The sequence below is a fragment of the Pipistrellus hanaki genome (assembly GCF_964339955.1).
Source record: "Pipistrellus hanaki genome assembly, chromosome: 2".
Lineage (NCBI taxonomy): Eukaryota > Metazoa > Chordata > Mammalia > Chiroptera > Vespertilionidae > Pipistrellus > Pipistrellus hanaki.
In genome coordinates, this window is record NC_140504.1 from 180,672,906 (window position 1) to 180,699,872 (window position 26,967).

The window sequence follows — 26,967 nt, forward strand, 5'->3', positions numbered from 1 at the left end:
GAAAGACGGCCATCACAGGTCCTGCCCCTTCCAGGTCAGGCACCTCATGGAGCGAGGGACCAGGGTGGAGATGAGGAACGGATGTTCCCTCCTTTTGTGAGGTGAGGTAAAATAGAAGAGACCAAGCTGGTTCCCAGGATGTGGGAAATGAGTTGCTATCAGCCTGTGGGGAAACGTAATTGTTTCCTAATCACACTCTGGACTAGAGGTCCAAAGGGGCCCTTGGGGCTGCTCTTGCCAGAGTTTCAGGGGTTGCTTCATAGGGGGTGTGGGTGAGACGTTGACACACCAAAAAGCTGCGGGAATCATTTCCCTGTCCAAGAATGGTCATCTCTTTTGAGAGAGAGAAAAAAAAAAAAAAAAAAAAAGACACGCAAAAAACTAACTTTCCCTGACTTAAAAAGGTCGTTTTCTTATGATAAAAGTAATATGTTTATTCTAGAATTCATTATAGAACTTTTAGAAAATATAAAAGTGCCCTAAGAAGGGGAGAAGTTCATGTAATGACACCATAACTATCAAACAAAATTGGAGTTTTGTTGTATCTGCAATTTTGTTTCCTGTTTGGTGGACATCTTTCCAAGTGATTAAATATCTTGGGGGCTGAGGGATTGGGGGGTGGGGGAGAGAAGGGTTCCAGGATACACATTTGTTACCATGTATTTCAGCAACTTCTTATTGTTGAACATTTGGGATACTACCTTTGTGTTTTTGTTAGTTTTGGGGCTTTGAGGCTGTTATAAGTGCTACAATTAGTGTCTTTGTTACACAAGTCTATGCACACCCTGGACTATGTCCTTTAAGTTCCTGGAAGAGAAACTGCCGGACCAAAGGCTATTTGATGCCTATTGCCAATGTGTCTTCTAAAACCGATTGCACCCATTTACACTCCCACGGGCAATTTCATCGGAATCACCAGAGTTGCCGGCGTCTTTAACTGTCAAGAAGCCCAGCCAGAACGACTCCCAGAGGCCCTCTTGCCTGGCTTCACCTTTTCCCGCCCACTCGGCACAACCGCCGCGAGCCCCACCCCCTTCGGTTCACGAGGGCCCACCCCTTCCTTACTCCTGCCGCGTGGTTGGTCGCTTAGAGTGTCCGTCGCGCTCGGGGGCGGGACAGGCGTGAGGACGGGCCAGTGTGAGCGGCGAGGGGGCCGTGCGTGCGTGCGTGCGTGGCGCGCTGGCCTGGAAGCGCTGGACCTGAGAGGTGTGCAGGCGGTTAGCAGTGGGAGGCTTTGGCAGCCATGGCTCCCAACGTTCCCGCGGCCGAGCCGGCCCCAGAGAGTCCTAAAGGCATCCGGGCCGTGCTGCTGGGGCCGCCCGGGGCCGGCAAGGGGACCCAGGTGAGCTAGAAGGGCCGCGCTGGACGGCGGAGCCCTTGGAACCCCAAGGTCAGGGCAGCTGGAGGTCCGGATGGCCCCGGCGCGGGGCCGCGGGCTGAATCCCGGGGGCGCTCTGGGCCGCGTCTGGGCGCTGGCAAGGCTTTTGGGGGAGGGTCCAAACGGGAGGTCGGGGAGGTGTGAGTTAGGATGAGCGTGCTTGAGGGGTCCAGGCTTGAGGCGTGGAGTTCGGAGGCCTGAGGACTGAAGGGTGGGGCGAGCCCGAGCGGTGGCAGGGACCCCAGGTTCCCTGCTGCTTGGGAGTGCATTGCCCGGGGTTACGTTCCAGGCACGCGGGGTAGGGGATCGTTTAATGGCTGAAGGCGGCGGAGCATCTCCAGCTCGGGGCAGAGTGGGAGCTGGCATATGCTGATTGTGCTTCTGCTAAGAGGAGGGAGGTGTGACCCGCGTGAACCAGTTAAGCTGGGGAGGTAAGGGGGGAGGGGATGGGAAAGGGTACCTCAATCTACAGGTAAGAAAACAGGCCCGGAGAGGGCAGGTGGTTTTCCAAAGTTAGCAAAATTGGCTTAATGGAGCCTGGAACCTCAGGAGCCCTGGGGCTCCAAGTAATTGGGAGTCTGAAGTTACCTCCTGCCCTAGCAGACTGTGAGGCCTCACTCGGGGTCTGGGTTGGAACGGGCCCATAGACCCATGTTGGGATTTATGATCTTATTTAGGATTTGGAAGCCCATAGGTTGGATTATCAACCCCTGGGGTCTAAGGTCTGGCAATTCTCCCCTCCCCCACCCAGGCCCCAGGCTCTTGCTGCTAAAATGAATGGGGTTCTGGGAACTGCTCTGTGCCCACTCTTCTCTTACTATACTTGCAAAGTCTTGGTAAATAGATCATCTTGTCTTGCTCATTCTTGGGACCCCTGTGGCACCCAGCACATTCCTTGGTACTTGATGGGGATACTGGAAATGGGTGAATACAGGTTCATGTGATGAGAAGAGGAGATTCAGTTCATTCCTGTGATTTTGCTTTTTAGATCTGGGTACTACTAGGTCAAGAAGGACCACTTAACCTTTTTTCTCATCAGCCAGGGCTAATTGATCCTTGGAACTCACTGTTGCCTAATTCACCTGCCCTTAATGACACTGAGTCTCCTCTTTCCTGTTCTCCTACCCTCAGTTATTAGGTAACCTGTCGTCTTAGACTCTGCAGATTTTTGCTGTGAGTATAAACAGGGTAGCTCAAAGGCATTGGTTTTTTGTTTTGTTTTGTTTTTTCTTCTTAGTTCATATTGAAGTTAAGAAGCCCGGTAGTGGTGGAATGGATAACCCAGCTCAGTGCTGGGACAAAGGCAGTATAGTCTAGCAAACTTTGTAACTTCCAAACCTCAGTGTTCTCACATGAGAAGTAGGTCCCCTCCCTTACTGCCTTACTCATTTAGATAGAGCAGTGCCCATGTAGACCAAAACGAGGATCTGGGAAGATAATGTTATATGTGTGTGCAAAGCACCTGTAGGTACCTAATGACATCCTGGCACATAGTAGGTGTTCAATAGTTATTGACTCCCTCATCTTAGTAACACATCTCAACCCTCCCAATTCAGATGTATTTCAGTATAAAGGATGATGTAGTCGGAAGGAGTTGAAGAAAAATTATGAGCTGATATATTAAGGGTGCAGCAATGTGGGTGTTGGTCAGGCTTTGTGGAAGTTGAGCAAGCATGCTTGAAGTAGAGGATGTAATTAGAGCTGGGACTTGAAGGAGGGGTAAGATTTACATGAATTACTTAACCTCTATACAGCTTTTCCTAATTGGAACAATAGGTGGTTGTAGTTTTATGGAGTTAAAAAATAAAGTGTTCATAAATCAGAGGCTGCAAAGTGGCAGCCTACAGCAGCGTTTAGCCTACAGATGCTCCCTAACTTTATTATGAAGTTTGAATACACAGAAGAAGTCAGGATGGTATAATGAGTCCCCATGCACCCATTGTCCAGCCTTAATCCCCATCAGCTGGTGGCCATTCCTTCCCATTTACTCTCCCTTCTCATTATTTTAAAGCAGCAGCCAGACATTATAACATTTCATTTGCAAATATTTCAATGTGTATCTCTAAAAGATAAATTATTTTTTGTAAACAAGCACAATATTCCCTTAAAACATGAACGATTTTTATTAGTAGTCGATGTTCACATTTCCCTTTATCTCACAAATGTGATCATTGTTAAGTCTTAATTTACAGCTTGCCTCCTAGCTTTGTTTGTTTGTTTGTTTGTTGTAGGTTTGTTTTGTTGTTTTTGCCATTTTGTGTTTTTGTGTGTGGTGGGGGGAGAAACTAAGTTATTTGTCTTAGAAGTGTCCCTCTTTCTGGGAATTTTTTATTGTATCTCCATGACATATTTAACATCTTCCCCTTTCCTCTCTATTTCCTGTAAATTGGTAGTTTAATCATACACTTAACAAACCTGAGTTCAATTTTGAAGCTCACACAGGTGGTGCTGTGCTGGGCATTAGGAGCCACGTCAGGTCTGCTTGTCTCTGATGATGCCGGTTCCAGAATTCATTGTGGGTGGCAAAATGGTGCGGTTCTAAATGTATCATTCTCTTTTTGTTTATTAACTGAAATGTTTCTATAAAGAGAAACTTCTCACCTGCTATTTGGTATGGTGTGTATAGAAAAGGCAGGATAAATGCTTGATTTGTTCCTTTTTTAATTAATTTTATTTATTGATTTTAGAGGGAGAGGAAAGGAGAGACAGAGAAACATTATCAATTTGTTGTTGCACTTATTTATGCATTAATTGGTTGCTTCTTATATGTGCCCTAATCAGAGAGCAAACCTGCAGCCTTGGCATAACAGGACAATGCTCTAACCAATGGAGCTACCAGCCAGAGCTCTGATTTGTTTATTTTATTTGTCGACTTCCAAAATAATAAGTTGAGCCCTGGCCTGTGTGGCTCAGTTGGTTAGAACATTCTGTATGCCAGAAGGTGGCAGGTTTGATTCCTGGTCAGGGCACATACCCAGGTTGCAAGTTCAATCCCTGGTCTGGAGTGGGCAGGAGGTGGCCAATTGATGTTTCTCTCTCTCTCTCTCTCTCTCTCTCTCTCTCTCTCTCTCTCTCTCTCTCTCTCTCATAAATAAATAAACAAACAAACAAACAAACACATAAAAAATAAATAAAATAAGTTGACCACACAGAATTTTCAGTTGTGAAATTTCACTTAATATCCAGATCTCTAGCTTCTCTTGAAAAGTCAGATCTGGTGGCTCGGCCTCCGATCCGGCCTGGCATGCAGTTGAATGGTGAGGCTGCTTTGGATGGCTCATGTGCTCTCTGGTCCCCTGCAGAGTCCTCTTACATTTGCCCTACTTCATTCATTTGCATTGCCTGCCTGCCCCCTGATGGTAAATATTTGCAAGTTTTTGATATAAAATCCTTAACCTAGGTTTGTGCTCAGTAATGTTTGTTTTCTTCCCATTAGTACATCTTTTTATACATGTATAACTCAATGTATTTTATATTGGCGTGACTGCAATTAAATGTTTCCTATTAAAACTTTTTTTAAAATATGTCTTTAAAATTGATTTTAGAGTGAGAGGAAGGGAGCGGTATATAGAGACAAATATCAATGATCAGCTGCCTCTTGCATGCCTCCCATTGGGGATCCAGCCTGCAAGCGAAACTGGGGCAAGTGCCCTCCCGGTTCATGGGGCAGTGCTCAACTATTGAGCCACACTGGCCAGGAACTGCCTGCTTTTTCATCAACTAATGATGTTTAAAATATGTAGAATACATGGGTTATTTTATTTAAATGAGCTTACTTCCCTGTGTTCCTTTTGGGGTTGGATGTTCCCACAGTACGGCCAAAACATAGATGTGTCTATGCTAGCTCCTCTTCACATTTTTTTCATGTGTCCAGTCTATACCAAGTCAAGGCCAGGCACACTTAAGCAATTAATTGTCATCTTGCAAGCCGGGCTCTGTCAGTTATGTCCGCGCAGTGACACTCATTTTCCCTTTTACAGTTAGAGAAACTGAAGTTCAAAGGGCTTGTCCTCTCTGTGACGTAGCAAGTACTTGGCAGATCTTGCACCGCGTGACTCGAGCTCCTGCTCTTTCTGCTGCTATCTGCTGCCCTGGGGTAGATTTTTCTCCTGTCCTGAGCATGTTTTGTTGGATAAGTTTGGTGCTGAAGATGGAGAGAGCAGCTCTTGCCCTGGAGGAGGAGGTATAATATACAAAATAGCCATCCTTTGCTCGATTATGTAATAGACTCCCGGCCAAAGACTTTACATGTGTTCTATTATTTAAGACCACAACCCTAAGAGGCAGGTCCTGTTACCCATGCCTTTTTACTGGTAAACTGAAGCCCAGAGGCTGTATCTTCCCCCAAGATGCTCATACTGTAGCGAGGGCAGGATTTGAACTCAGATTGATTCTTGAGCAGCAGTCACCACCTTACATTGTCGCTATTAGTCAGGGTATAGGGGCAGAAGTGAACATTCATGCAAACAGTACATGCTAGTGCAAAGTCCCATGTGGGAAGGGACAGGTGAGTGACTAGGTTAGTTCAGGATTAGATCAAGAACTAGAATTTGCTGACAGTCTTCTGTTCTTCCTCCTACCCACTCAGTGATTTTGGTAATAATATCCCCAATTTATAGACAAGGAAACAGTCTCAATCTCTGGCTTAAGGTTACATGGTAAGAGGCAGAGCTGAAATTCAAGCATAGGTTTCTGTGCTTTTTAAAAACTTTTTATATTGAAGTATTATATTGAGAGACAGATGCAAATGTCGTGAGCAAGCAGCTTGATGGAATTTCACAATGTGAATGAATGCATTTGTGTAGCTTACACCCATAGCAAAAAACAGCATTGCCAGGTCTGTGGCGTCCTCCTGTGCTCTCTTCCACACACTCACTTTCCCAAGGACAGCCACTAAGGCTCTGATTTAACAAGGCCATATAGCAGCGATTTTCAACTGGTATACCGTAAGAATTTTAAAACATGCAAAACCCGATTAGTCAGGCATTGACCTCTTTTTTCCTAGATTGTCATTTTTTAAAAATGACAGCCAACACAGCAATAGCTGTCTGGTGTGGATGATTAGTTGGGCAAATATTAGTTGGGCAAAAAATATATATATCTTTTGGTGTACTGTAGAATTTTAGTAATTTTATGTGTGCCACGAGATGAAAAAGGTTGAAAATCACTGCCCTATAGCATCATGGTTAAGAGCTAGGACTCCACAGTCTTGAGGCCTGTTGCTAACTATTATTACTAGCTACGTGATCTTGGGCAACTTAGCCTCTGAATTTCATTTGTAAAATGTAGATAAAAATAATTCCTACCTCATGGATTTGTAATATATTATGGATACTAGATACCATAAAACAACACATGGAAAAATTGCTTAGCATGTTGTAAACACTCAGTTCGCTGATGTTAAGACTTCTTAGAGGAAGAGGGGATAATTGGGTGGAGAGATAAGCTCAGCATTTGACTGTGGGGAAGGATAGAGGTTGACCAGTAGGGGGAAGGGAAACGGTATTCCTGCAGAGAGAGGAGCTTTGAGCTAATGTCCATGGAGAGACTTATTTCTTGTCTGAGGATTATACATAGAGCAGCTGCTTGCAGCCGCGCAGGGAATACAGAATGGGATTTGTGGGGGTAAATTTAAAGAACTTGGGGGTCTAGAAAGTTGATTATGGAGGACAATGAGTGCTAGGCTAAGATATATGGACTTCCCCATTGCACTGGGGAGATGTTGAAGCCTCCTGAATGCGTGTGTTGGGGGTAGAGGAGTGGGTGGCATAACCCTTCCAACAGTGTTTTAGGAGATGGTTCTACCCTGTTTCCCCGAAAATAAGACAGTGTCTTATATTAATTTTTGCTCCCAAAAATGCGCTAGGTCTTATTTTCAGGGGATGTCTTATTTTTCCATGAAGAAGAATACAGTACACATTTATTGTTAAATGAAAATAAAGGAAATTTATTACCTGTATACGGTGCGGTAGTACGGTAGTTGTCAACACAAACCAGACAAACTGTGAATCCTACAGTATCAAGAGTTTACTCATTTATTCAATGACAATCATGTGGAACATCATCTTCTGGAACATCATCCTAACAATCCAATTCCTGAATTTCCTGGTGAATTCCGTTGACTCCATTTCTTTCAGAATCAGTGGACCAAATCTCTCATGTTTAGCCTAGGGGGAGCCTTATTTTCGGGGGATGCCTTAATTTCACTCAGAAGGAAACCTGTGAGTAGGTCTTATTTTCGGAGGATGCCTTATTTTCGGGGAAACACGGTAGCTACATATGTAGGAACCTTAGAGATGGAGCCGGAAAAATGAGCTGGAAGGATGTCTCAAGAAAGTTTGAGATGAAATCAGATCTGAACAACTGATAGCTCCCTTTACTTCCCTAAATGCCAGGCACCATGCTGAATGCTTCTGCATATATAATCTCATTAAATTCCCACAACAGCTTTGCAGGTGGATGTGGTTGTCTGTATCTAGGGATGTAGAAACTGACGCTTTAAGAAGGCTGCATAACTTTTTAAGGGGATACAGTGAGTAAACTGTAAATCTGGTGCCCACCCAAGATCTGTCCCACTAGAAAGCCCAGTCTGCCCCCACTTCCCAGGGCTTCACAGACTGTGTGCATCAGCAGCCCAACACACTCAGTCTAAACTTTAAGGGTGGGCCTGGCTTTGTATTTTAGCAAGTGCCCCAGATGATTGTGATAACACACTGAAGTTTGAGAGCACTAAAGCTACTGTTCTGTCTCCCTATTGGTTTTAGCCATTACTACCCATGCCTGCCTCCCAAAGTCCATCCCCTTCCCCACAGGGTTCTCATAGAGGTGATGGGCCTATTTCTCAGACTCAGCAATGGTCCATGGGTTCAGTTCCCGGTCAGGGCACAGGTCTGGGTTGTAGACTCAATTCCCAGTGCAGGAAAGAGATAATCAATGCTTCTCTGTCATCATTGATGTTTCTATCTCTTTCTCCCTTCCTCTCTGAAATCAGTAACAAATATATTTTTTTAAAGTACATGTTCTCAGGCCCCACATTATAGAACCAGATTCTGCATTTTAGGAGCACCCTCCCTCCATGGCCCCCCTTGTGATTTGGAGTAGCATTGCTCTAAAGCAAAAGCTTAAGTATGAGGGAAATATGGTAAAGTTACTTCAAGCTTCTGTAGTTTGCAAGTAAAGAGTAAAGCAAAGAAGAGCCCTGGCCGGTGTAGCTCAGTTGGTTGTACATCGTCCTGTGCACCAAAAGGTTGCCAGTTCGATTCCCAGTCAGAGCACATGCCCGGTTGTGGGCTCAATCCCTGGTAGGAGATGTGCAGGAGGCAGCTGATTGATATTCTGCTCTCACGTCAATCTTTATCTCTCCTCCCTTCACCTCCCTCTAAAAAAATCAATAAAAATATGCTTTTTAAAAGAAAGTAATGCAAAAAAAAAAAAATACATAAAAGGAGGTCTTTTGTTTATTGAATGCCTACTGTGTGTCTGATATTTTGAGTCCTTATTTCATTTTATCCTCACAACAGCTCTAAGAAGTAGATGTTATCCATAATCCCATTTAACTGATGAGGAAACTGAGATTCTAAGAAGTTAAGTAACTAGCCCACGGTCAGGGAATAAAGAGTTAGTCTGCAATGACATGTCTTCCCTATTGGAATGTTCTTCCTGTAGCTGTAGAATCCAGTCACCTGCAATAGCCCAGAGAGTCCTGGAGTTTGGGGATGGACTGGATACAAATAGAACAGTCAGGTTTTGTGCTACTAATAGCACTTTTCTGGTGTTTCGTCAGCCTTTCCCCTTGAACAAGCTGACCTTCACATTTTCCCCCCTAGTTAATTTCAACAACCAAGGAGAAGATTGGCAGACAAGCACAGTTCTCTGGGTATGTGGCCACCGGGCAGTCTGGAAGGCCAGAAGGCCTACCATGGCCAGAGGGTCCTGACCTTCATTAGTTTCCCAGAGCTTTTAACACCTGATTTGAATTCTGTTTTGCTCTGAAGTCATTTCTTTGCTTGAACTGAATCATTCCATGAATCGCAAACCAGAATTTGCTGCATTGGGTCCCATCTGTTAAGTTTTTATTATGTGCACCTACAAAAACTCCCAATAACTGGTTTGAACAAGGACCCAAGCCTACTTTTTTAACAAAACAAGTGAGCCAGAAAGCTAATTATTAAGCTCCTTGAATTGATACAAGTTTTTTGGTTTGTTTTGTTCTCAACCAATGTTGAACTGTCCAGGGTCTCTTGTTCCTAGTCTTCAATCTGATGTGTAGTCCACCAAACTGTGAACTCACAGGGGACAGAATCTCTGTCTTCTATTCATCTGTTTCCCTGGCTCCCAGGAGGGTTCTTGGAAGAGACATCAATAGATGAATGAGTAAATTCATTTCTGTAAAAATGAGTATGGACTTAGGTTAGGGGTTACAGTAATGGCTAATGTTCACTCAGCACTTACTATGAGCCTGGCCCTGCATATGCCCAATTCTATATAATCTCATGAACCTAGTGGTGTAGGTTCTATTACCATTTCCTGTTTACGTAGAGGAATTTGAAACTTAGAAAGGTGATATAATTTTCTCAAGTAACATATCTCTATCTAGCCATTGGTAGGCCATGCTCTTAGCTAAAAGGCCTTACTGCCTCCTCAAACTAACAAGTGCTTACTGTTTCTCACGTCCTCTTTGTATATATTTCATCTGACCTTCACAGCTACCTTCCTTGATGGAGCCTTTTTGCCTTTGTTTTAAACAGATGAGGAAATTGAGCCTCTGAGATTTGGCCAAGATAATGCAGCTACCTGGTGCCAGGGAAGGGGAAGAACTGTCTGCCTGCGGGAAACCTGTGTTCTTCACCTTGCCTCTAGGCCAGTGGCCACAGCACTTAACAATCACACATTCAATCCTTTACATGCCAGGCATTGTGCTTTATATACATGAACTCAGACTTCATAGTGACCATGTGAAGTATCGATACTACTTTTTTTATTCCCATTTATAATAGGGAAACAGGCTTATATGTCACTAATGTATCTAGTGGAAGGAGTGAAAATAATATTTGTGACAGCTTCTTGTGTGCTAGGTGTACTGCTGTAAGTGCTTTACATGTATTATGTCATGTCATTATATGTTAGACTATAATACAGGTACTTTTATTATCCCTTTTACAAGTAAGAAAATTGACATTTGCCAAAATTCACACAACCAATAAGTTCCTGGCTCAGGTTCATACCCAGGAAGTCTGACTCTAAGGCCTGCAGTGGTAACTGAATTTTGGTTTTTGTTTTCTCCTTCACAGGCACCCAAATTGGCCAAAAACTACTGTGTCTGCCATCTGGCTACTGGGGACATGCTGAGGGCCATGGTGGCTTCTGGCTCAGAATTGGGGAAAAAGCTAAAGGCAACTATGGATGCCGGGAAACTGGTAGGTTTGGCGGTACCAGTGAATATTGATATTCCTCAGAGTCTATGTATGCACTGCCTCCTATGGTTCCCACCAGTCTTGTGGAGCTATAGAAATTAAATTCAATTTCACATAAAAGCCAGTTCCCCAGTCTCATTTGCTTGCCAGCACAGATACAGGATGTTTCCATCACTAGAAAGTTCTGTTGGACAGCCTTGTGCTCCAGGGCGTGTGAACAAACTGGCACATCAAAGGAGCTTTTAAAGAAGCAGGTTACTTGGCTCTGAATTTGTGGCACTTATCTTATTCACAGTAGTCTGGAGGTTCCTCTGTGCGGATGCAGTGTGTAATAAACCCAATTTTTAGGGCCAAAAATCGCTAGGCCAGAACTCAAGGATGTGTTAAAGAAAGGACTTAGGAGCCAAAGGGTAGTTTTAATCTACTTTTGTGACTCTGTTCTGTGTCACTATCAGAGGAATTGCTTTTGACAGATGTAATCCTTTCTGTTTGGGAGGTATAATAGTATTTTCTCTTGTTTCTAGTCCAGTTAATCTGATTGGACAAATAAAATCTGTTATCTACTAAATCTTCTTTGATTAGTGCCAGAGCTTAATTGTTATGGTTATTCTGGGACATGGCTTCTGTAAATCACCTTTAGAAGTCATTTTTTTGCTTGGCCCTCTGGCTTTTTTTTTTTTTTTTTTTTTTTAATATATTTTATTGACTTTTTACAGAGAGGAAGAGAGAGGGATAGAGAGTTAGAAGCATCGATGAGAGAGAATCATCGATCAGCTGCCTCTTGCACAGCCCATACCAGGGATGTGTCCGCAACCAAGGTACATGCCCTTGACCGGAATCGAACCTGGGACCTTTCAGTCCACAGGCCAACGCTCTATCCGCTGAGCCAAACTGGTCTCGGCCCTCTGGCTTTTTTATATTTATTTAACATGGTAGGGAAGGTGCTGGGCTTTGCCTCCATCCCCAAATTAATACTTCTGTCAGGCTTTGAGATTCAGTGCCTGTATGGAATGGTACCCCTGCCCGCCTGTCCATTTGTCTGTTTGCTTCCAGCTTTCCTTTCATGTCAGTGAGGCCCTGTCAAGCTAGAAAGCTAGCTATTCTGGACTTTGGGTCTTGGCAGAAGATCCTGTACTGAGTAAAAGTTGGGATGTGGCAATGAGATTACTTATCTCCAACCTTCACTTAGTTGCAAAGCTTACACTTTGTCCCCAAGTTCACAGCTGGTCCAGGAAGATAAGAGCATTAGCTACCAAGATGGGCAGCCTTCACTGTAATACTAGCAGGGAACCCTTTCTCTGAAGGCCCAGGAGGAAAACCAGGCTTTGAAAGCCGGGAGGGGTCCTCATTGGGGTTTTCACAAAGGCTCAAAGGTGTTTTGGGCTGGCTCCTCAGTTCCTTGGTGCTAACCCAATCTTGCCAATCAGTGAACTTCTCTGTTGTCTCTTGTCTAGGGTCCCCGGGTCACTTTAACTGTGAGCCTAATCAAAATTGGCAAACAGGAGAGTTGGAGCCTTTCTGCATTCTGGCCAACCCCGACCGTCTCCTGCAGTGGTCAGGTTATATAGACACAAATTTGTGACCTTGGAATTGGGTTAATGTCACCCACTTTAGCGGTCACCAACCTTTCAGACTTCGTGAACCACCAGTGATCCACTGGTTGGTGACCGCTCACCTAGTTTATGGATTTAAACCCAAGGCTGTTTTGTCCTTGACTTCCAGGTGAGCGATGAAATGGTCGTGGAGCTCATTGAGAAGAATTTGGACACCCCTCCATGCAAAAATGGTTTTCTTCTAGACGGCTTCCCCCGCACTGTGAGGCAGGCAGAAATGGTGAGTGGGTTGGTTTTGTATCACCATTGCATGATAATGATCTGTCGCCCTAAATATCTTAATTCCTTTGAGGGAAATGGGTCTGATCAAGCTCCGGTAGCTTAGGTGGGACACACACTCTTTTACAGCTTGACGACCTCATGGAGAAGAGGAAAGAGAAGCTTGATTCTGTGATTGAGTTCCGCATCCCAGACTCCCTGCTGATCCGGAGAATCACAGGAAGGTATTTGTTCCTAGAAGGTCTCTTTTTTTCATGCTTCTTCAGAGCTTAGTCAGACCATGGGAACTGCTCTTGCCTAATCCCAGTCATGAAGCTTAATACCATTTCAACATGGATTGATTTTATTTGGTGACATCTGCTGATGTGATGAGATGGGATGTGGAAAGAAGAGTAAGGGATTTGAAGTCAGACAGCATCTCAGTTCTGTCACCCTTTTACTCTGACTCTAAGCAAATGACTTAACCTCTCTGAAGCTGTTTCCTTGTATTTAGAGTAGGGATAATAATACCTGTTTGAGGAACTACTGTGTGTGTTATTTATATATATAAAAACCTAATATGCAAAGTGTCCTCTCGGGAGTTTGACCAACCAGGAGTTCGATCGCTCTCTATGATGTGCAGGGTGGGCGTGGAACAAAGGGAGGCCCTGACTGGCGGCTGGCAGCTGGCAGCCACTAAGGACCCTATCTATGCACAAATTTTGTGCACTGGGCCTCTAGTATAACATATAAAGTGCATCATTCAAAGCCTTGCTTCTAGTAGGTGCTTAAGAAGTGTTAAATTCTTTCCATGTGTACCTCTGTTTTAGTGCTTTTTAAAATCTGATTTCATTTGGAATTGCCATACTTTGCTGTAGGGTTTTTAGTAATTATACAAGTACTATGACCATCTACACAAAGTTTAGAAAATGAAGGGAAATTTTGCTCATCATACAGCCACTGTAGCCAAAACCACTGTTATTTTGTGTGTATGCTTGCTTTGTTTTAAAATGCTTGTTTCTCTGTAGTAGTCAACATTGAACACAAAGGCACTGCATCCAAACGAGTTGGTTGTGAAAGATGGCAGGCAGTTTCCTCTGTCCTGCTTTACTAATCCTCTGCCATCTGCTTTGTGCCTCCCAGAAATATGTTGAAAGCTCTCAGCCACTAATAGATCCTCCCACCCTTTTTTTATTGAGGGCTTTAGCTTTTTTATTTCTTGGCCATTTTTAATGGAATCACAGGAAGATGGTCAGTGTACGTCATGGAAACAGACATCCATGACCATTATTTTTATTTGCTGTATGATTTTTCACAGATGAACCATCATTTACTTAATCGTTTCCTTATTGTTGTATTTCTTCCAGTTGTTCACTTTCAAGTTGATGCTACGACCATCATAATACATGTAAATTTTTGGACTTAATTAAGGGGAAATTGTTTTCTTATTGTAAATTTTATTACTCTGATTTCCTAATGAGGTTGAACATTGTTTCCATGTGTCTGCAGTCCAGATCTTCAAGGAGAGAGGCAGGCATGTAAACAGAAAGCAGAGTGCATGATAGAGGTGGTTTCCTATAAGGTTATATTAGCTACAGTGGGATCATCTTACAGTAATTTTCTTTTCAAGTGTCCAATTTTCATGTTCCTAGCTCTTCCATGAGCTCCTTCAATACAGGAACTTTTCCTTCTTTGCATCCCCACTGGCACAGGGTAGACAAAGTTGATGTAGTGGTAGGGTTGACAGGATGGGACTTACCAGGCCTGGGGTCCCTCATATGCAAAGCAAATGTTAATAGTAATAAGTGACACTGGAGACCTTTAATTCAGTTGGGCCAGCTTCTTGAGTGCCTGCTTTGTGCTCAGCACAGTACCATACTCTGGGCCAGGGAGCAGAAGAGGGTATAAAAGAACAACATGCACATCTGAGCTCGGAGTTTACAAACCATACCTGAACCTGAGCTGTTGGTATAGTAGGAAGTCCAAGAAGAGAGTCTGGGAGGAGGGGAGAAAGCTGCCTTGGAGAGGTGTATGTCAACTAACCTTCCCGGATAAAGAAAATTCTGTTGGCTTTCCCAAAGGGAGTAGATGCCAGAATGAGTATGGGTTGTGGGAGGGACTCTAACTGGGGCTGATGGCAGGGGTCTGTCCAGAGCTGGAGGAATGGCCTGGGGACAGGGGGGGGGGGGGTGCCACTGGGCAGAAGAATGAGTGCTGTTGGGAAGGTAGGGTGGAGCTAGACTGGGGAAGGTCGGCCAAGGATATGACAGAGTCAGGAATCCTGGCATGTTCTTAAGCCACAAGGTATTGTGGCAAAAACAACATTCTAAGAACATTAGCTTGGTCCTGGCATACAGGCTAAATGGGGAAAGGAGAAACAGACAAGGACTCCACCTAGCAGCCTGCCTGGCCCACATGTGAAGCGGTGGAGGCTTTTAACTGGGCGTGGCCGGTTGGGGTAAAGATTCTGAAAAACAAACCACAGGGTTGTAGAGGGTGAAGCAGTGAAGACTCAGTCTCTCAGTGTGGAAGTGAGTGGGTTATTGTGACTCCTCCCTCGCAGCGGAGGAAACGGGACAGCCAGGCTGTTGTTTCCAGGTTCCCTCTGCACGGCAGTGACAGAGCTGGCACCAGAGCCTGCTTTCTGCCCTGGAATTAAGTCAGGAACTAGTAGTTTAATGTGGATCTTATTTAAATCTGACATGCTAAGAACCTCCCTTTAGATACCTTCTGAATGAGCATAGACCTCACTTCTGATAAATTTATGAGTCATTATTTGATTTCTTGAATAAGTATGGATGGTAGTTTGGGGTTTTAACCTATTCAGTGTTGGCTCTCTAGTATCCTAATTATCCTACCAGTTGGTTCTCTGGTATAATTAGCCTAATGTCTCCTACCGCCCCATTCCGTGGGTGAGAATACAGGTGTCTGAAGTGCCGCGCTCAAGGTCCCAGTGACTGCAGATTCCCAGCCCCAAGCCCTCCACCTCGAAGCCAGGCTCTGTGACTCATAGAGCTGTTTTAGTTGGACCTTAAGGCGAATTCTGTTTTGAGAACTTGGAGAATGGGCTTTCTTTTCCCTTTTAAGGAATGAGCCTTGCATTCCTCTTTAAATGATGTTTGTGAGTTGGGAAGCAGTACTATTGTTGTAACTGGAGGGCTGAGGGAATGTGGGAGTGAGCAAGAGAGGTAGAGAGGTGGGCAGGAGAGTCGTGTTTATTGCCAGCTGGCTCTCCAGAAAGGGAAGAAATAGGATCCACATCTCACGCCACCCCATTCCCAAAGGGAAAGCTATAGCTAAGCTGGCAGTCTGTACTCTCCCTCCCCCTGGTCTCCAGTGTGCACAGTGAACCCCTCCCACAGCTGAAATACAGGAGGGCCCATCCTCACCTTACATGCTGCAGTCACCGGCCCACTCAGTGCAGCTAATTTGCTCTGCCATCACCTCTCCTCTCCCCAGTGCTGTAAATGAACCATCTTATGCTATAAATGAACCACTTGGCCCCCCAAAAATGCGCTTATTGAAGCACAACATATTTTACACAGTTGCAGCTCTGAAGTCTAACACAGTTTTCCTACATGATGAGCGGAGATATTGATCCCTTCAGCCATCAGATCAGTGGGGAGGCTATACGTCCCTTGGAGGAGCAAGGGACGTATAGCCCTTGGAGTACTGTATTTCTGTGCATGCCAAGAGCTGAAAAATGTTGGGACGTTCTGGTCTAATAGACCTTGAGGAGAGCTGCCATCAATTAAATAGGCAGACCTTGGTTGGCACGGACTTGGGAAACCACACGAGCTTGAGCAAGTGGGCCCTGGCTGTTGAGCCGTGTTTGGCCTGCCTCCTTCCCTTCTTAGGTTTCTGGGCTCCTGTGGCGTGGCCTCACCCAATCAGTAACACAGACATGTTGCCTAAGGGGGCACAGCACAGATGCAGCTCCAGTGCCAAACAAGTGCTTCTTCTTGAGCTCCTGATTCCATGACTTGTTTAGTGAGTTATTTTCCCAGCGCCCTGACCACGGCAGTGGATGGGCTCTCTTTTATCCACGTGATCCCAAACGGTGCTGCTTCGTGTGGTGGTGTGTGCATCGGTAGCACCTTTCTGGATTTATAACCAGACTAGGTTAGAAAATAAGGTTGGTTTCTCTGTCCTCTGTCCCCCGTAGCATTTTACACAAATCTCTGTTAAGGGTTTGCCTGGTTTATTGTGGTTATTTATTTCCACATTTGCCTTCCCCCCCCCCCCCCCCCCGGATTAAGCACTGCTTGTGAGCAGAGAACTTGACTGGTTGCTCTGTAGCCCCTGGATTCAGCTTAAAGCCTGAATGGGACTAGGCACTTAGTAAATGTTCATTGAATAAACGGGTGAATAGAATGAATGGCTGTGTTAGACCAGCACCAGAGTTCCTCTTTCAAATCCTGAATGAGGTGGTTATACCAGCTCTTCAGCCGGACAATCGTTTTAATGTGGGGTCAGAATAGGAAACATACCCACTCAGGCATAAGTCCAGTATCTTCTTAAGCAAGAGTTGCATATAGCCGCGTTCTCTGATGGGTTAAGGTCCTACACCCAGCTTCCCTGACTCTGCTCATCACCTTGAAGACCCCTGCAGTTCAGGATTCTTTTAGGCCACCTGACTTGTGTTTCTTTGCTGTCTTTCAGGCTGATTCACCCCTTGAGTGGCCGTTCTTACCACGAGGAGTTCAACCCCCCAAAGGAGCCCATGAAAGATGACGTATGTAGACCAGAACAGGACATTTCCTTTTTTCCCCCTTCCCCTTTATTTCTTTTTTCTTTTTTTCTTTGTTTTTTCCATCTTCCCTCTGTGTCTACCAGTATTACTAACCTAACCATGAGAAATATTAGTCACGTAAACCACATGGGCTGTGGCTCATCTATGCAGCATCTCTCCAGCTGGTTTATTGCTCGACCTTGAGGTGGATACCAGTGCCAGCTATCTTCAGAATGTCCTCTCTCTAGCGATTCTCCTGTCCCTGAAGATTCAGAATATTTTGGCTAGACTGTCACATTCTTATGACAGTCTTTAATTGCTTGCAGGTGTAGAAGGGAGAGCCTCTTACATGCTCACTGTATCATTTGTCATAAGTCGTCCGTTTTGTATGTTTTAGAGCATGCAAGCAATAGTAAGCATTTCTTGTATTAACCTTTGTCTGTAAGACAAGTTCATCAGCTCATATGGGTTCCAACGCCATCATGTGTTAATTTTGTCACATTTCACGGAGTAGTTATACCATTCAGAGTTCTTTTGCACTTCACTTACTCCTTTCAGATTGTTGATGGCTGACACCCTAGTAAACACAAAATACTTAGGCAAAACTATAATAATAAAAGTGTAATAACGCCTTCTGGGCATCCTTTGAGATGACCTTCTGGACGAAGCCGGGGCTGCGATGGAAACCCTGGTCCTGGGTGCCTGCCGGCAGCCAGAGGAAAGCCCGGGTCCTGGGTGCCTGAGGGAACTGGTGCCGGCAGCGGGGGAAGGAAGGCCTACCGGACTCTTGCACGAATTTCATGCATTGGGCCTCTAGTAAGATGATAATTGCTAATACATCCCTGATTTTGTATGGTCTAGATCAGTGTTTCCCAAACTTCTCTCATGATGAGAATCACCTGGTGGGGTTGTTAAAACACAGATTCCTGAATCCCAACTAAGAAGTGCTAAACTAGAATTTTTGAGAACATATAGGTAAAATTGCATACTTAACTTAGTGCTCTGTATATAACATCTGTCTTAGAGCACTAGTTAAGTATACAATTTTACCTATATGTTCCCAAAAATTCTAGTTTAGCACTTCTTAGTTGGGATTCAGGAATCTGTGTTTTAACAACTCCACCAGGTGATTCTCATCATGAGAGAAATTTGGGAAACACTGGTCTAGATTGTCTTGTCTTTCCCTCCAATGGATTTGGGCATCAGACAGCAGCTCAAATCTGCATCTGGCTAACAGTCCTGGCCTTCCATTGTCCTCTTCCTGTTCTCAGATCACTGGGGAACCCTTGATCCGAAGATCAGATGATAATGAGAAGGCCTTGAAAATCCGGCTGGAGGGCTACCACACGCAGACTACCCCGCTAGTGGAGTACTACAAGAAACGAGGCATCCACGCTGCCATCGACGCCTCCCAGACCCCTGATGTTGTGTTTGCGAGCATTCTAGCAGCCTTCACCAAAGCCACATGTAAAGACTTGGTTATGTTTATCTAATGCTGGGTCTATAAAGGACTTTCTTTCTTCCTGTCCCTATTGGGAGTGGGTGGGAATGGCAGACCAGGCAGAAGGAAGCTTCCTCAAGCCAGCTAGAATATCATTTGATCATATAATCAATATATATTGATTAAAAAAGCACTTGCTTGATGTATCTTTGGTGTATGTGCAACTCTCATCTCATCTGTATGTGTGTGTTGGTACAGGTATGTGTACACTCTCTACTTTCTAGGTTATAGGTGAGGTAGCTTTCTCAGCTGTTAACTTCTTTAGAGATATTCTTGATTTTTTTTTTTACTAATATCTACCTCAGATATCTGCCAGGTACCCCATTCCCTGATATTTATTCCATTTCCAACAGCTGTTTAGAAGTCAGTGTGGTCAGGCAGGGCCCAAGTGCCTGGTGGCAGATTGTTGGCAGGGAATTCCACCTGTCTCCTAGCCCATGGTGAAAAGCCTCATGAGTCCATGTATGGACAGGATTCATTGATTCCCTCCCCCCCTAAATGGAAGTCAAAAGGTACTTAAATTACGGATTCCAGAAATTAGTGGAAGAGGGTGTCATCAGAGAAAGAGCCAGGCCAAGCTGGAATATTTTTGTGGTCTGCATTATGGTTCTATAAAATAGGGATCATTTGGACTCTGTGCTTGAAAACTACATGTGGCCAAAGAATTAAATCAGATGACAGATCCTTTTAAATTTAGACTGTTTCTGAACACCCATGCGGGGCATCTGAGAGCAGTCAGTATGCTTCCTCAAAGTACCTTTTGTTTTTATTTTTATGTTTTGCCTGTTTCCAAGGATGAACAAAACAGTGATTTGGAGGAAGTCTATTCTTGGATTCGTTTTGATTAGAATTTATTCAAACCCAGTCACTCTCCAGGATACGAAACACAAATCAGATGTATACCTTTTAAACTCAAACCTCTCCCTTCCAGATCCAATCCTTCGCCCCTTACTTCATGATGATGGTGGCCACAGACTCCCCAAGAAAAGATCACCCAAAAATAAAATCTTCTATGACAGTAGCCAACTTCCATGCCTAACTCAGCTCCCCAACTGTAAAGCATTTCCTGGGTTCCATGCTGTGCCTTTTGATCTCTGGTGTGATTCCTGGCAAATGGACAAATTAACAGACTGCTGGGAGGGACCATGAAAGCAGCAGCCTCTGGAAAAACCATTAGAAAACCAGTGGCAGGTCCAGTAAACAATGCCTCCTGCCCTGGCATCATCTGCTGACGCAGTGCAGTGACTCTCAAGTGCCAAGTGCCCCCTACCTGAACTCCCCTGCTCTCTCGGGACTACCGGAGGGCTTGTCCTCTGCCTGGAAGCTGGGCGTGGGTACGTGGCTGTCTTGCTTCTCTCTGTGTCTGGTGTAAGTGAGTGTCTGCTGGCTCTGCTCTGCCTTGTTTCCCTGGCTGTAAACCAATCCCTCCGCCCAGTCTGGTGTGTGGTGTTTCTGGGAAGCACATGACTTCTGAGAATGGGAAAAGGAAAGGAGTGAAACCAAAACTGTCAGCTCTGTCTGCAGGGAATGGGATCCTCTGGATGAAGTGGCCTCGTGAATCTTGGAGTCTACTCCCCTTTGACCGGGGACAGTGGCAGGCACTTGGCCTCAAAGTCGAGCAGTCCTTGAATGTTTGCTAATTGAACATGCATGATCCTTACTTAAATATTTGTCATCCTTCCTGTACATTTACTTGTGCGAACGTGCACAACACGTGTGTGATATTTGGGCTGCGGGTAAAAGCTAGATGTGGGGATGGGTGTGCCTTTGTGGGGGTGGTTAGGATTCAATTTTCGCTTCATTTAATTCCAGAGCCTTAACCTCGGCAAGCATGGGAGCGTTCACCTGGCAGAGAAATGCCCAGTGTTTAATGCATTTGGTTGCTGGGGCGTGCATGCCAGCCTTCTCTGGTGTTTACTTGGTTTTTAAAAACCCATTTTGTTCTCTCTTGTTTTCCTCTCTATTTCAGCCTAGTAACAGAAGGCCAGGCGTGACTGCACCACTGCTCATCACCCCGCGGCGTGATCCCTGCTTTTAGGTGCTGGGCAGAGGGGAGGGGTGGTCAGGGGAAGGATGGAGAATCAAGAGTAACGAAGGGCTCACGAAAAATATTGGAAGGGCAGCAGTGTTGTAGTGACGTGATTTCTTTCACATATAGTATGAGTCTTAAAGAGTGTGAGTAATTAATTTTTTTTTAAAGACTGATTGGAGGATATAAGTAGAAATATGGAGGTGCAGTACCATTTTTAAGGAATCAAGTTTTCATTTACTCTGGACTGGTAACAGTATTTTTTAAAGCCAGTGCCCTGAGACCTATATGGAGGTACAGCACCATTTTTAAGGAATCAAGTTTTCATTTACTCTGGACTGGTAACAGTATTTTTTAAAGCCAGTGCCCTGAGACCTATATGGAGGTACAGCACCATTTTTAAGGAATCAAGTTTTCATTTACTCTGGACTGGTAACAGTATTTTTTAAAGCCAGTGCCCTGAGACCTCAGTTTTTATCTCAGAACCTCATGGGTTGCCAGCCCAGGAAGGCGGGAAATCAAACTGTTGTCCTCTCTGTCCTATAACCAGGGACAAGGAGGTTTTGACTACTGACACTGGTTCCCCACACCCTGTGATCAAAAAATCATCTCCGCATTTGAAAGAGATACAGGGTGTGCTCTCGGGGGCGGTGGCCCAGCAAATCAAGTTTACAGGAGTCATGGGGGGGTGGGGGGGCAGGCCGATCTCACTCCCTTGCCGACCTACCACCCGCTCTCAGCAACCACCCAGTGTGTGCCACAGCTCCACGCTCTTGCCTTCTTTCATCCATGGTGTGTGAAGGGACCCTTCAAATAAATGAGCGAGTGTCCTAAGCAACATCATCCAAAGATTGTCCTTCCGGTCCTCACATCCTGTGACTGGGATCACCCGACAGCACTGTGATGTATTTTCAATGAGGTGCCTTTCTTGAAGACCAAATACTGCCTTGTTTGGCCTCTAAATCAATAAAGTATGTAAAAGTTCGCATCCCCTGTTGTGGCTTTTTTGGTCATTTTTAGGGGATCCGGGCTAATGAAATGACATTGGATTCTGGATCTGGCTTGGAAGCCTTTCTGTGCTCACTAGAAGCTGTGAGGTAGGAAGGTCCAATTGTGTGCTCATAAGAGGATCCTGCACCCTCTTGACCTTTAGCTCATATGCAGGCTTTTCTTGGGCCCGTGGACAGGGCAGCTGGGTCTAGTGGAGACAGAGCTGTGCTTGGAGCTCAGGGGATGTACAGCAAAGCCCAGCCAATCATAGACTCTACTCCTGTTCTGTTGTCTGAAAAGAGACCGGTGATGCTGCCTTCTCAGACTCGTTGGCATTACATGAAGTTTATAAGGAGAAGCTTTTCGTCTGGCACATAACAGAATATGTGCTACACAGATCCAAATATACACCGAAAAATATCTGTTTCCTGCCGGGCTGGATAATTGTCGAGTGGGCAGTTGTCCGCAGCCCAGAAAGTCAGTTCTAATCCCTAAGCTAAATTTTTGGCTGCCTTTTCAGATGCCTCTTTAACACCCTTGGTTGCTTCTTTATAAATCCACTTCTTCCCAAAATTGTTTGACTAAATGGAAACAATTTCCCGTGCTTCGGAAGGGCTGCCAGTGCCAGAGGGGTTTCTGGGAAGTGAGCGCGCTCCCTGAAACCAGGGGAGCAGGGCCGCCATTCTCAGGCTCCTGTTGGGGAGAAGCAGGGTTGTCACTGGCCTGTTAAATCCTCCCCAGCCAACTCCTCTCTCCTGCTTCACCACTTCCCACCTCTGCAGAGTCATTTATTTGCTGTGGCCTCTTCATTCCCTGAGCTATTTAATGCCCCCTAAAAATTTTCTTCTCTGCCTTGATCATCATGTAAACGAGGGAAATGTTTGTCAAACCAGTCCACACGGTATAGTGAAAGAGTAAGCTGAAAGAAGCCCAGTAAGTCGTTATTCGTTCACTTCTCTGGGTTTGGCTTCTTCATCTGGGAACGGATTGAATAAGCTAAGAATCACCACTGATCCTGCAGGACCCATGTGATGCAATGGCTTCACATCCCCAGCCTCCCGACCTCATGAAGCATCCTACGTGGTCGGAACTGTCATCCTCTCTTACAGATGAGGAAACCGAGACTTAGTGTTGCAATAAGACTCATGAGGTCACACATAAGAGACAGGACTCAAACTGTCGCCTTGATTTTGTTACTGAAGTGGTTTAGCAACTTGCACAGCTCTCCAGCAGGAAGTGCCTGCAAATGAGTTCTTTTTCATTCACACACACTTGGAACTGATTGTGCAGAAGTCACTGCCAGTTTGATGACCCCACATGTGCATCTGAGGATCTCTCATGTGCAGTGTTGCAGGAGGAAGAGCAGTTTGGGCCTCAGGAAGCCTCACTGGTCCTTTCCCAGGAAGACAGCTAAATGAGTCAGGAAACGGATTACAGCAGCAACTACACCACTATGAGACCTTGGGCGAGTCATCTTACCTCATGAGCAGAATGGGAGTGGGCCCTGTCCCCCAAAGTGTGCTGCCAACACTGGCGACCAATCTACTGGCCTGGGCCAGGATTCCCAGTATACAACTGGTGCTGCATATATGCTGATGGAGTTCACAGGGGAAATGTAGGCATTGGCAAGACCTCTTGTCTCACTGACTTAGGAACTGGGCTAAGGATTCTTAACCTGAAGATCCCCTAGAAGTCCATGGACCTCTGAAATTGTGTGCAGAATTCTATATTTTTATATTTTTATAATAATTTAGCATATACTAGTATTTAATGCTTGCTGTGTAGTAGGTTCGGCATACACTATTTATGCCCAATAATCCTTTGAAGCAGGTACTATTGTATTATTGTCTGTGTTATGCGTATGCGTTTTGAGGTTCAGACAATCCAGGAATGGCAGAACCAGAGTGAGCCTGCCTGTGGCTCCCCTCCAGCCTCATCGCCACCAATTGCTTTGACACTTTGCTGAGAAAGGAGAAAGATTCTCAAGGCACCTGTGATGCAGAGAGGTCTTTGAGCCGGGCGTCTGAATGAAAGAAGAAATTCGACTAGGTTTGCTCTGTCACAGTGCAGAACTAAGTGGGAACGCTACTTCAGGTAAGGTCTTTTCCTATTTCACCGTTCTCTCTGACTCTCTGCCGTGGGTGTTAAAGCTCCAATGGACTGGATTTGCAAAGCTCTTGGAAGCACCCGTATCCCATAAGGTCGAAAGGGGTGAATTACTATGGGAGAGAGGGGTCAACTACCCCGTACCCTCCCATCCCTCTCCTGGCTCTGGAGAGGGTAACAACAGGAGGGTGTGTGTGCACTGGCGCTCTCTCACCGTATGCCCGTGGCATTGCGTTGTTCGTGGCTGCGGAAGGAACACTGTCCTCACGTGGCGGCTCTGTGTTCAGTCATCAGGGCAGTTGTTGATGAGCTCCTCCCACAAAAGGGCCCTTCCAGGTGCCCAGTCTGGAGGGGGTGCCCCCAGCAGAGAACAGACAAATACAAAGACTGGGTATCAGAGGGGGAGGGCAAGATGAGACTTCGGCCCAGGTCCTAAGTCACCCTCAGGTCACACAGATCTCTTGGGTCAGATTGCTATAGAGCAAGTCATTGCATTGTATGTGTCCCTTAGATAACGACTTTGGGAACAAATCTCTGAGCTTCACCCGAGGAGATAATTTGCTTCCTGTTTAGCTGCTCTGCATTCCCCTACTAGATGAGAAATGCTTCGTTTTCTACTTTCTTCCTTTTGCCCTGGCTCTGAGGAAATTCCCCTTGTGTTCAGTTGCTATGCTTTCCTCTGCCAGGGTTTCTTAATAAAATTCTTACCCCACCTCACCCAATTGCATTTGTCTTATGTTTGCTGTTTCTGTGCTTTGACATGTGTTGAAAATTGCCTTGAGTCTATTTTGGAAAACACACAGTGTAAAGAAAGGTCTAATTATGTAGTGCGGGAGAGCAGGCTGCAGAGAAAGGGGCAGCTGCGGGGAGGAGGTGGGGCAGGGTGGCTCCATGTGGAGGATGGGGCAATACAGGCAGAGGGCACTCCCCCTAGAGAAGGCACCGAGGCCAGTGGCACTCAGGCTGCTTTGACCTAGTGAACCCCAGAGTTCTTAGGAAATCGCTGACTGTTGGGAAATGGTATTCTTCAAAACAAGCGTAGGGACAAGAGAAATTTTTCAGCTCGGGAGTAATGTTAAGAACCCAGAAGAGCCGAAACCGGTTTGGCTCAGTGGATAGAGCGTCGGCCTGCTGACTGAAGGGTCCGGGGTTCGATTCCGGTGAAGGGCATGTACCTTGGTTGCGGGCACATCCCCAGTAGGGGGTGTGCAAGAGGCAGCTGATCGATGATTCTCTCTCATCAATGTTTCTCTCTATCCTCTCTCCTTCTCTGTAAAAAAAAATCAATAAAATATATTTTAAAAAAAACAAAAACAGAAGAGCAGGACACAAGGGTATGTGCATAGAGTTGATGGCCCACCTTATGCCCTGCCTGGGCCATGTTTCCCTCCTCCCAAACACAATGCAGGGGTGCTTTGACCACGAACGGGGAGATCCTTTGCTGTGAGACTGAAGAGGAATCCCTCTGTGCTGTCAGCTGTATTCAGTCATGTGCCTAGTGAGTAGGCACGAGTTCTGGGTGATGGATGACCTGGGTTAGGTCTTGGCGCTAGTGTCCCCGTGTGCTTTGGGGAGATGCTTAACCTCTAAGCCTCAACTCATCTGTAAAATAAAGATCATAGCACCCACCTGTGCGTGGCTGAGTGAATATGAATTAAAAAACAACTGCCTGCCAAAACCGGTTTGGCTCAGTGGATAGAGCGTCGGCCTGCGGACTGAAGGGTCCTGGGTTCAATTCCGGTCAAGGGCATGTACCTTGGCAGCTGATCGATGATTCTCTCTCATTGATGTTTCTAGCTCTCTATCCCTCTCTCTTCCTCTCTAAAAAATCAATAAAATTAAAAAAAAAAAAAACTGCCCAATAATTCTTTTTTTCTCCTTTCCCATGGCCATTTGCGAAGGAAAAAAGGATCTTACTGTAGCTACCAGGTATTCAGAATGTGTATCTTCACTCATTCCTGTTCCCCAATGCCATCTCCACCCCCTAGGAACAGTGCACTAACCCATTGGCTTTGCTTTTTGCTGGGGTGCTTGCTGAAACCCCACATGGGGCTTGCGCTACCTGCACTTGCGCCATAGACCCCTCCAGTGGCTGCATCCAGGAGCCGCCCCCACTTGAAACCAAAATGGGAGGCAGTGCATAAATGGGATAGATCTGGGTGCTTCAGTTGCCTGGGAGGTGCTGGGTGTCCTGACAGTCTTTGGCGAAAATTTGAAACTTGCCCCATGGTAACGGAACGAGAGCAGTACCTCTCTCAGTGTGGTTGTCGCGATAAGAAATTCACATAGATCAAGGGCTTTAGAACAGTGATGGCCCGTGGTGCGCAGTACGTGGTCCCTAGTCAGCAGCTCGGGCTCAGCAATTCCACTTTGTTAATGCATCCTAAGGAAATGACTAAGTATATGCAGCATTTTTATTACAGGGCAAGAATTGGAAACAACCTAAATTTCCCATAATGGGAGAGATGGGCTATGATTCATTCACAGGATGGAATGAAATAAATCATTTCAAGACAGAAGAGTTTCACAACTATTGAGTGAATAAACAGGTTAGAAAATAGAGAATGGGTCCATTTTTTAAAGTAAACTTTTCATTTTGGAATAAGTTTAAGTTTACAAAAAGTACTAACGACAGTACAGAGAGTTTCTGTATACAATTCCCCTAGCCTGAGGAGGATTCTGAGGGCTCAGAACTGGGAGATGAGCAGAGAAACAGAGTCCTGATCAAACGATGCCTAACAGCCAGACTCCACCACGCTTTAAAGGTGCATGAGCCAACAGATGTCCTTTATGGTTAAGCCAGTTTCCTGTTATTTGCAACCAAAATCATCCTGATTCAGACTATCTTGTTAAATGATTTGTTTACCAGGAGATGATTTATTCACTTAAATATTGATTAGGCCCCTGCTACATATAAGCACTATGCTAGGTGTCAGGGATTTATCAATGAACAGTATTGATGTGGTCCTATCCTCCTCGAATTAATAATCTGGTGGAAAGAATCAGG

At 45.3% G+C, this 26,967-nt stretch overlaps 1 protein-coding gene across 4 annotated transcripts; it reads left to right on the top strand.

The window, feature by feature from the left end:
* Positions 1 to 1,139: 1,139 nt before the first annotated feature.
* On the top strand, positions 1,140 to 21,848 carry AK2 (adenylate kinase 2; the record flags this gene model as incomplete). 4 transcript variants are annotated; one of them, XR_014794161.1, is made up of 8 exons in its annotated part: positions 1,140 to 1,342; positions 10,669 to 10,794; positions 12,514 to 12,624; positions 12,753 to 12,847; positions 17,265 to 17,337; positions 18,606 to 18,801; positions 20,805 to 21,072; positions 21,256 to 21,848. XR_014794161.1 is itself a non-coding variant. In XM_084874372.1 (7 exons), the coding sequence occupies exons 1-7, from the start codon at positions 1,244 to 1,246 to the stop codon at positions 20,807 to 20,809; spliced, it is 705 nt and encodes a 234-aa protein (XP_084730498.1). In that variant the 5' UTR covers positions 1,167 to 1,243. The 4 variants fall into 4 exon arrangements, 3 of the variants coding, with proteins under 3 accessions (XP_084730498.1, XP_084730497.1, XP_084730499.1); XM_084874372.1 differs by having other exon boundaries at positions 1,167 to 1,342; positions 20,805 to 21,848; XM_084874371.1 differs by lacking the exons at positions 20,805 to 21,072; positions 21,256 to 21,848 and having other exon boundaries at positions 1,167 to 1,342; positions 18,606 to 18,981.
* Positions 21,849 to 26,967: the final 5,119 nt, after the last annotated feature.